General features: G+C 40.6%; 1 protein-coding gene across 5 annotated transcripts in view; it reads left to right on the top strand.

The window, feature by feature from the left end:
• Positions 1 to 10943, top strand: part of LOC103476687 (equilibrative nucleoside transporter 1-like) — a 34138-nt gene extending 23195 nt beyond the window's left edge. For 4 of the 5 annotated variants that reach the window (XM_081616615.1, XM_008429178.3, XM_008429180.3 and 1 more), the window contains 10 exons: positions 849 to 1006; positions 1516 to 1655; positions 2949 to 3083; positions 4393 to 4490; positions 4573 to 4654; positions 5413 to 5498; positions 5760 to 5865; positions 7008 to 7093; positions 9290 to 9489; positions 9751 to 10943. In XM_081616615.1, the coding sequence (XP_081472741.1) occupies positions 849 to 1006; positions 1516 to 1655; positions 2949 to 3083; positions 4393 to 4490; positions 4573 to 4654; positions 5413 to 5498; positions 5760 to 5865; positions 7008 to 7093; positions 9290 to 9489; positions 9751 to 9862 (1203 nt within the window). In that variant the 3' untranslated portion in view covers positions 9863 to 10943. The other variant, XM_017309169.2, reaches the window with a different exon arrangement.
• The last annotated feature ends 121 nt before the right edge of the window (positions 10944 to 11064 follow it).

Here is an 11064-nt window from a genome sequence, read left to right on the forward strand (position 1 = left end):
TTCATCTTACCAGAGAGCCTATTGCAATAGTGCAAGTTTTACTCCATAACCTAAATTAACTCTTTAGATTCACAGATTAATCAGCGTATCTGAAATAATCCAGTTGGGTGGATTTATCTTGATCCTTTACAAATTTAAATTATTTTTATGAGCAATAAGAAATGCTGACTTTGCTCAAAATTAGACTAATTTAGGAAAATTACAGAAATTTTATGTTGAAGTAGTTTCTCCTCATGGCAGCCTGATTGCCTCACATAATTTTTTTTTTTTCAGTACTTCCACATTTTTCATGTTTAATTCACAAATATGAATGTGAAAGAGACCAAAAGGAACCAGTGCATCTTTCGGTTGTTCTCTCTGTTAATCTTGTGAGAAAAACATCTGACCTGTTTGTAGTTTTCTCCAGGCCAAGTATTGAACACAAGAATCACATTTTTATTTTTTCCCCATTTGTAAACTCTACGTCTGGCGGAAAAGAACCGCTGAACAAACCATCCCCACCATGAAACATGGCGGTACTTCTACCGCCATGCTGTGGGAACCATTTTCTTCAGCCGTGATAAACGAGCTGGCCAGAGTTTACAGGAAATGGTTTATCTTCCAGCAGGACGCATCTTTGATTTGAGGGATTGAAGAGTTTGAAAAGTGAAGTCTACAGATTCTCCCCGTTTAATCTGACTGAGTTTTAGCTTCTTTAGCAAAGAAGAATGGCCAAAAACGTCAGTCCAGATGTGCAAAGCCGGTAGAGACGAACCCCCAAAAAAGCATTTTAGTAATTTGTTTTCTGCTCTGAGGCAGTGGCAGAACCGCACTAATGCATCCGCACTCCTCTCTCTGCTCTCCTTCAGTACTTCACAAGCCGACTGAAAGATCCGATGGCCAAAAACAACAGCAATGTGACTACGGAACGCAGCGTGCTGGAGTCAAAGTTCAACAACGTCATGACGCTGTGCGCCATGGTGCCTCTGCTCATTTTCACCTGCCTCAACTCCTTCATACACCAAAGGTAATGCTCGTCTTCTTCGCCACACAAAGTCAAACATGCTCAGTCACGGTTTGGAAATCTAACTGTGGTAGATCCACAGGATGTTTTTTTTTTTTTACTTTTTAAAGTAGCTGCTCCTTTGCTATATTTACTGAAGGAGAGATCATGCAACATGAGACCCGGCAAAGCATCCGCTTTATCCTCTCCTAAGGGATGTGTGTCTTTATGTGGTTTGCTTTCATTAGACTTCAGTGAATGTTTTCCTTGAACAAACACAAGCAGGAATGCTATTTATGTTTCCCACTTCCCTCTTTTCACCTTGAATTTTCTCTTTGTCTTTTTTTTACACCTACTGTATTTTGGTTTCCTTCCGCTTCCCGCCACAGAAGAAAAGCGGGGACATTGTGACTTTCCAGCATTTCCCTTTTTGCACTTTACATTTATTCTAAAACTTATTTTGTTGGAATCGTGGTCAGAAAACAGGCGAATTATTTTTCTCTCACTCTCTGCATCATTCTTCTTTGTTTCAGAATCCCTCAGAAGCTGCGCATCTCAGGCAGCCTGGCTGTCATCTTCCTTGTTTTCATGGTGACGGCCATCATGGCCAAAGTGGACGTAGAGCCTGTTCCCTTCTTCACCCTCACCATGATTAAGATTATCTGCATCAACTGTAAGCGGTTTTGTTACATCTGAAGTTTTAAAACGATAAACCCCTTTGTGGAGTCGCCCACAGACCACGTTCCTGTTTTGCAACACATGTTGACGTATTTTTACATATCTTGGCATGAGAAAATTAAGAAGATTGTGTGGGAGGTCGTGTCCTTTCACGTCTTTAAAGACTGAGTTTAGCTTTTGATACAATCCTCATCTAAATAGTGCATGAACACTGAGATCGATGGCGTGGATCTGCAGCCTTCCTCCATGTCAGAACTGAGGGTTTTACTTTTGTTGCTCATAATCGTATTTATTTGATTTGATTTATTTATGCCACTGAAATGAAAGGCAAATATGCAATGGTATGGTTACAAAAGCAAAAAAATAAAATAAAATAAAATAAATACTAAACTACTGGAGCTCAATAATCAGGTTATAGGTAAATACAAACAGGAAGGTCAGGTGTTTTGAGAGTTAGCTCACTGACACATTTTCATAGATTACTTAACTATCATTTCTTAAAATGTTTTGAAACATGCATTTACTTTAAAGACAAAAATATATAAACGGGATTCATGAAGGTTGAGAACTCTCGCCAACTTTGACCCCATGATCCAATATGGCTTCCGTTAAATGCAGTAACAAACAGATCATTTTCAGTGCTGCCTATTTGTATCTCATTAGAGCAGTGGTACGGATAGTAATGTACAAAATATGTTTTTTAATATGTTCCTTTAGGTTTCCAGGGGATAATATGCGCAACATTAGCAAATACTGTTAAACTGAGGGCAACGTGACTTCAGCATCAAAACTCGGCCTAGTTAAAGCACAATACAACCTTGTATAAATGGTGGAGCTCCTCTCTGTCGGACTGAATTAGACTTGTCTTCTTCCAGGTCCGTTTCACTTTAGGAATTTTATGGCGATGGGAAAACTTCCAAGCAACATATAGCATAGCTTCACGCTGGGATTCTCGCAGTCTCTCTTCTCGCTGTGTTTGTTTATTTGCAACAAGTCACAGCACAGCAGGGATAAGCTCATCCTCTTTCTTCTCCCCATTGGGTTGGTTCTGACCCGCTTGTTCTCATGCACCAGGAGCCCGATGTGTTTTTATTTTTTTCTTTAAAGGAGAACATGGTGACCTCTGGAGCTTTGATATTCAGCTCATTATTTCTGCATGCAGCTCAGACTCGTATCATTCTGTGGTTAAGGAAGTCATTTCTGTAGCGGAGTAATGGTTTAGTTTCTCTCGTGTTCTTTGTATGTGCTCCTCTGTGTTTTAAGCCGTTTGATGTTCGTGTCTCTCCAGCGTTCGGCGCCGTTCTCCAGGGCAGTCTGTTTGGACTCGCAGGGATTCTGCCCGCCTCCTACACCACTCCCATCATGAGCGGTCAGGGTCTGGCCGGCACCTTCGCTGCCTTCTCCATGATCTGCGCCCTGGCCAGTACGCATCGCTCACAAAACACACCACTAGACCACATCTACTGTCAGACACACACTCACACACACACACCCACCTTTCTGACGCTCTGATGGCAGCACTTTCTACAAAGTTCTGGCCCAGTCAAAGCACAGCTGCGCACACTAGGGGTGATTCTGGTTTACTTAAGGCACATTTCCACTGGTTCGGTTTTACACCAGGTAGTGAGCTTTTCCGTTCCGCCGTCTGTTCCTCGTATTGTTAGCGGGACGTGAACAGCAGCAGCAGCAGCAGCTGCTGTGTTCGGCTCTCTGCTGATGTTTGCTGAGGTTCTGGTTCTGCTGGATTAAAATAAGTCCAGATATTTAACTTTGTCTTATAGAAATTCAATGCTGGCCCAAACATAATGATGAAGGCCCAGATGATTATTTCATGTGTTCCTGCTGCTGCTCCTGATTATTCTCATGATTAAACTCCTGCATGCAGCTCTCTGATAGCACGTACGTGATCTAAAGCTAAACTCTAAATGCTAAGGGTCATTTTGGAGTCGTCAGTGATGTAAATCACGAGACGATCAATGACTGCCATCAGCTGTCAATCAAATGGTTTCAGTGCCGTATGTCGATTGGTTCTGCTGGTACTGTGGACCGTACTGGCCCGCTTCGAACTGTACGGGTTCGAAGCGGGCCAGTACGGCGGAAGAGCTGCAGGTTCGACTCACAGCTGATGAATCTGCAGCTTCTGTTTCACACAAACCTGAATAGATCCGGTTTAATCATCACTGAGGCTCTTGAGGTACAAGAAACAAGATGATTTAGCAACCTCAGTACTCATATCAGTACTGATACTCCCACACACATGCTTTATTATTAAATATGCCTAGTAATGAGTCTATGTCTTGGGTAATTGTAGATAAACGCCCCCATAAGGACTGGCTGCTCGGTAACAAATCTGTTTCTTAGAAGTTGTTTATCTTTCAATAAAAACTGCTGGGACTTTTTTCGGTTAGTTTAGCTGCTAACTCCAGCTTTACGAGCCACTCGCCTCCTCATTTTACTGCTCTAAAGGGATTTACACTTTATTTCTTACTTAACCCATCACACCACCTCATATAAAGTTCCCTAATTTCTCAATTATCGCTGCTATTAACCAGATTCCCTAGAGCAAAATATTTTTTAATTAAAAATTAGAATCATCCACATGATATTTTTCTAATTTGGACACATTTGCACATTGAAACATGTATTTTATAATAATTACACCACCGGATATTTTTTTTTTCTGAATATAGATGTTAAAAAGACATTATAATTTAGTGATTTTGTATTTTCAGGTGGGTCAAAGCTGCAGGACAGCGCTTTTGGTTACTTCATCACGGCGTGTGTCGTTATTCTTCTGGCCATAACGTCCTACTTTATGCTGCCCAAGATGGTAAAACTCACCAACTCTGACACCGGCTCTGCTTTTCTTGCCGTCCTCTTTAACGTCGTGATGGTTGTGTTTTTGTCACCAGGAGTTCTTCCAGTACTACATGGAGAGTAACAGACCGGCACCGTCTGCTGACGAGGAAAACAAGATGGACTTGCTGAAGAAAGGTACAGGAAACGATATCGCATGTCTGCTCTATTTAAAAGGGAGAATGTTAAACTGAGTTACTCAGCAGAAAGATGCTGCAATATCTGTGAACAAAAATAACTTCTTCAGCCTGTCAGCCTCTAGTAGATTTTAGCTTTCTATCTGAGAAATGCCAGGAAGTCTGCATGCGGTTTTTATTTTTACGTCATGAGAAACATCCAACTATTTTTGCAAAGTTTAGCATTACTTTATTTTTTTGCTGAATGCAAAGTTTTCAGTTCTTTCTGCAGTCTGGAGATAAAATTTAAATCCTGTTGCTCATCTGGTACTCAACTAAAAAAACAAAACAGCATTTCCATCCAAATTTGTCTCCACCTGTCGCTGCACAAACCGGGAGCCTGTTTTCCTCCTAAAGGCAAAGCAAACAAGTATATTTTCTACCAGACTTTAGAAAAAAAGTGCTGCACTCTGCTTTGGCAAATATTATATTTTTCAAACTCTGATTGTTGCTCGACTGGAAACTCCTGAAATGACATTTGATCCAGCAGAGATTAGAAAGCGAGACGCTTCTCCAACTTTCCGTTTGGAGACAGTAAATCCATGTGACTTGTCTGGGCAGAAACCGTCTGCAGTGGGAAAATGTAATCATATTTTGCTTGTGACTTGACTGTGTGTGTGTGTGTGTGTGTGTGTGTGTGTGTGTGTGTGTGTGTGTGTGTTGGGTTGTTGATGATCTCAGACTAAAGCCTTATCTTTGTTTGTTTATTTTGTTGTTCAGAAAATCAGGACGAGAAGCGGCCGGGGACGGATCTGATGGAGGAGGAATCCAGCGGCGGCACGTCTGTCTTCAACATCTTCAAACAGGTCCGCATCATCGGCTGCTCACATCTTATTAGTAATGACTTAAAGTGGAAAAACCTACAGAAATGTTGATAATTTAAGCTTAATGTGTCTCCTTTAACCTCTCAGCTTTCAGTTAATGTAGTAAAACACGTGATCAGACGTTTCAGTGTTTTTAAATTAGCATGTTGGCAGATGTTGTGTCGTCGCTGCAGAGAGGCGACCAGACGTACGACGGAGACGGAGAATAATATCATTAATGTCATCCTTGTGCTCTCTGATCAGATCTGGGTGATGGCTCTGTCTGTGTGCTTCATCTTCACCGTCACCATAGGAATTTTCCCGGCGGTGACCGCCGACGTCGTTTCGACGGTGGCGAACAAAACCTGGGGTGAGTGCGGGACTGGAGATTATGACCCATAATGCAATAAAATAAAGTTCCCAGTGCCTAAAAAGGTTCCTGCAATATTTCAGGATTTTCAGGAGAAATAATCTCTTTTAAATCTAATTATTTTTTTTTTTTATTGAATTACTAAAATCAAGTAATTTTTCAGTTTTATCCTAATTTAGTAAGGTGTTCCTTCAAGTACCATCAGTAATGTTTTGTCTAAAATTGACTTAAGTTTGGAAGTTATTGTGAGTAAATTTGTGAAAAATAAAGTGAATCATTTCTGAATAATTTTAGTCAAACTTAAATAAAATCTCGCGCCAAAAACTTTGGTTTTTAGCACGAGATCGTGCTGCTGCCTGAAAACTGAAATTAAAATTTAATGGATGTCACTTAACGAGGAGAATGTCGTGTTTTCACATCATCTTCACCTCGGCCTCCATTCTGCATAAATGTTTGATTTCCAGTGCAGTGTAAGAAGGGCTGGGTGAAATGGCTTAAAAATAAAATCTCCTTGGTTTCCTGTTTTCAAGTTTAATCAACGTTTACCAGAAGAACGTCTTAAAACAACAAGTAAAAAGGCGTTTTAATGAGGAAAAAAAAAGCTTCTGCAGAGTTATCAAGATCTGCTAGAGGAGCTCAGTCCGTCGTTTCAAAGTCCTGCTGCTGATATTATTTTGATAGTGACATGCTGAAAGATTAAGAATGTCTTTATCTTTAAAAGTGATACCAGAGTACAACTTCACAAGATGCTGAAACGCCTCGTTTTATTTTATTTAGCGTGTCGGAGTTCGCACAATGTTGCGACTGCTCTGGCGATATTGAAACGCTCTTCTGGTATTTTTTCCAACTTTATTGTCATACAATCTTATTTTCTTATTATCACAGCTGTATTTTTGTAATATTATAACTTTATTGTATTTTTTTATTTTTAAAGTCCTTAATATTTGAGCTGATCTGAATTGAAAGTCCAAATAAAAGATGGCCGCCCTGGGCGTGCTTACATTGTTCCCATCAGCAGACGGGTGACCAGAGGTACACCTGTAAAAATTATAACTTCAAAAACCAAAACTTCAGTCGATAGTCGATTTATCACCCGGTCATGTTTCCGTTTTAAAAGCCTCTTTGCTTTGATCTTTCTCCAGGCACGTACTTCATCCCCGTGTCATGTTTCCTCCTCTTCAACGTGATGGACTGGGCCGGCAGGAGCCTGACGGCCGTCTGCATGTGGGTCAGTAGCGGTGCCGATACGCTGATTTAACCACAACACACCAACAGAGACCCACCTGTACGTCTGCAGGGGAGCCTCTTTAAACCGTCCATGAATCTGCAGGAACTGCAGAGAGCACTCAGACGCTCGCTGATCTATGCCTCATGTGAGGAACGCTGGAAAAACAAAAGTTTGTTTCCTGTTGAAAGTCCAGAAGGCGAGTTTATTTGCTGAGATCAGAGGTTTGCTTTGGAGAGCAGTCTGTGTCTTTTCTCTCCGAGCGAAGGAAGTCTCCATCAAGGTCAGAGGAAAAAAAATCAGTGGGGGATCCTGAAAGAACAATGGCGGAGGGGTCACAGACACTGAACTCAGTGACTCTTGGAGTCATTCAGACATTTGTGGATTATTTCTCAGCAGCGATAAACATTTATAGTGCAGAAACATGAATTTGCAGCTTTTATCATAAATGGAGGAATTCATACGGCAGTTTTCTAGAACTGACAACTCAAAGCACTTTGCACAAGAGCTGCATTCATCCAATCAGACCATGAACAAAGACGGCTTACTATACACACTGATCCACTGTAAATGCATTTAAAAACACACAGAAATGCATATTTAAGAGGTTAATATTTGACAAAAAACAATGAGTCATCGTATTATTTGCATTTGCAGGACAAACACTTGCAAACTCTGCAAATGTATCTGCACACTGAGTCAACAAGAGAGCCGTCAGCTGACATGACGGGGAAAAACTGATGCAACGTCTTCAGTTTGGTAAAAGATGCTGTTTCTTCCCAGTCAAAACCAAACAAAGTGGGAAGTTTGCAAAAGGAAAACATCATGTCTGGAGACGATTTTTCTTTGATGGTGAAGTCATTTTCCTGGAGGTTTCCCCTCGTTTCCTAACCGGCTCTTAAATCTCTCCAAATCAACACAGGCCGGTTCAACTGGATGACATTCAGTCCAGATCTTAATTCAGCTGGAAAATAAAAAATAGGATTATGCTGACGCTTGTGCTGCTTTATGCATTCTGTCTCAGCTTGATCTGAAAAAGACATATTTTATTTTGTAGACATGTTTTTACAAAGCTAGATAGAAAATAGTTCCATGTTTTCTCTGATTTGTTTTCTTTCTTTTTTTTCTGCACAGTAAAAACCATTGGCTAATTCATGGAAATATTGCCAGAAATGTTGGCTTCTGTCCCAAGACAACATGGAGGTTATTATACAGAAAGTCAAAAAAAAAAAAAAAAACGGGAGGAAAAACGCAGAAGTTTTAATTTCCTGCAAACGAGCCGACCGGATTTGAAGGAATCAAGAATAAACGGAGTACAGTTACGGCACAAACTCGTCGCGGAGGAATGCGGCTCCGTGACGGTCAGCTGCTGCGGGAGCATGTGAGCTCGTTTATCATCGTCTGATGAAGACGCTCGGGTCTGATTGCATTTTCCTGGTCCTGCAGTTGAATGCTCTGTGAAATCTCCTCGTCCCGTGATTAACACTGAACTGCTGCCTGGTCGGCGCACAAAGACGATGATGTCGGGGAATGATGGTGGCAGATAATGTTTCCGACAGGGATAAGGAGGTTATCTTGACTTTCACTGGTGAAATTTGTAAAACTGTTGGTCGCAAATGTTCTCAAATCAAGACCCAAAATAACCTGAAAAAAAAAAATACTTCACATAAGGGTGAAAATCTGAACTTCCTCTTCATTTGTATAAAATGTAAAAGTTAATTATTTAAGCTCTGATTTAGAGCTGGACATTTATTATATTCTCGTTCTCATTTATCATTTTTATAAGTGTTTTGATTCAATGTTGTAAAAAAATATTTATAAAATGATATTTTTGTTATTTTCTCCACTTTTGGCTCCTAGAGAGCATCAATAAACAGTAAATTCAAAATATGTTTGAATGCAGTGACTAGTGATATAAATCACACTTCGACGTCCTGAAGAAGACGGTTTCAAATGGAAATGTTGGTCCAGATCAGTATTTGTGGGTCATTTATCATGATCACACTGCCATGCAGTCACAGACATACAGTTACACCTAAAGAAGAAGCAACATAAAAGCTCTTATCACCATTTATATTATTGCCACAAAATATCACGTGAAATTCCAAGTGTAGCTAGTTGCCCTTACTCTGTTTATCACTCGGTACTCGGTGTACTTGCAGTTCTGACCCGTTCCATGTCGCCCCTCTGTGTGTCCAGCCGGGTAAGGACAGCATCTGGCTTCCTGTCCTGTGTGGCGTCAGAGTCGTCTTCATCCCGCTCTTCATGCTCTGCAACGTCCATCCTCGGAAATACCTCCCCTGGTGGTTCAAACACGACGCCTATTACATCGTCTTCATGATCCTCTTCTCCTTCTCCAACGGATACCTGGCCAGCCTCTGCATGTGCTTCGGACCCAAGTAAGGCTTTCGGAACCGCTCTGACCTCCGGTGACGCTGCTCAGCCATAATTAGATGGAAAGCTGTCAAAGGTTGATTGGTTTAAATGTTTGAACCATTTTGAGCTGAAGTCTGGACTGAGTCAGAGCCACATTTAATTAAATAGACAAACTATGACGTGTTTAGATATTTCCAAGAGGACAAAAGCTAATTCTATCCTCTGCTATGATCTCAGGTGTTTCAGGTACTCTCCTAATGAACTCTTGTGTGATTTTTCTGCAGGAAGGTACCGCAGCATCAGGCAGAGACGGCAGGCGCCATCATGGCCTTCTTCCTGTCCCTCGGCTTGGCGCTGGGCGCTGCGGTCTCCTTTGCTATCCGGGCCGTGATCTAAACCCTGAGTTTGTGTTGTACATAAGACCGCTTCACCCTCATCACCTCCACCCGACATCGGCCTGTCTGGGGCGGAGGAGCAGAAACCAGGGAGGACTAAAAAAAAAAAAACCCCATCGGCCCTTCACGTGTTGAGCAGGAACTCGTCCTGCTAAAAGCTAAAATGTGTTAATTTAATGTTTTTATTTTTTTACTCCAGATTCAGGAAATGTGTTTACTTTAAACCAAATGTGTTACAAAAGCTCTAGATGCTACAGTCGAGTATTTAAGCAATAATGCTTTTATAAAACTTTATTGTCCTTCTTGATCAGTTTTATCAGTTTTCAGAAATGACAAACCTCGTTATAGATGCGTTCAGATGACATCCGACATCCTCAACGCGCCAGTATTTATAACCAGCAGGTACGATTTATAAGCTGTGATCATGAATATGATGTTAGTTATAACAGATGTAAAAATGCCACTCGGTGCTGGACTGCAAGCTCCTGTGAAGAAACCAAATACACAAAGACGAGACGGGAAAACAATGAACTGAAGGGACGCTCCCTTAACAAACCACAATAACAGAAACAGTGTAAAGATTAATTATGTCCTGAAGATTGTTTTTCTCTGACAGCAGTGATTTGGATTCATTACTAGTTTTAGATCAGATGGCATTTTGACTTGAATGGAAAGTATTGTCTGTTCAGATTTTAATCCCACATTTCGTGTTATTTTTTGTTTTTTGTTACACCAAGCATGTGGTTTTGAAAATATGAATGACTGCAGTATAACATGCAGCTTACGTTAATTTGAAAAGTGATTAAATCAGGAAGAGTGCCATTTTTTATGCTTCTTTTAAAATTAGGTTTTTATACAATAGTTTATAACGTCTTCCAAGCGCTGACTTCAGAACTACAGTATATGTGTGTATTTTTGTTTACGTTTATTAGTATTTTATAAGTCTGCTTTAGATGTCCAGTATTGAACATATATAAACCACCAAGTTGTACACAACGTAACCAACAAATGCTTTAAAAGCAGCCTAGGTGTTATGAGCTTACAGTATTTAATGGAAGAATAAATCTTTTTTTAAACATTGACTCCTCCTGGTGGTCATTTGTGGAACTTCGTATCACTGCGTATAATGAATCTGATCTTCACTTTGTGAACTGAATTCCTGACAACTTTTCAATGATATAGATCTGTTGAACATTAAACTCC

The sequence above is a fragment of the Poecilia reticulata genome, chromosome 15, assembly GCF_904066995.2.
Source record: "Poecilia reticulata chromosome 15, P_reticulata-male-v2, whole genome shotgun sequence".
In the NCBI taxonomy this organism is placed as follows: domain Eukaryota; kingdom Metazoa; phylum Chordata; class Actinopteri; order Cyprinodontiformes; family Poeciliidae; genus Poecilia; species Poecilia reticulata.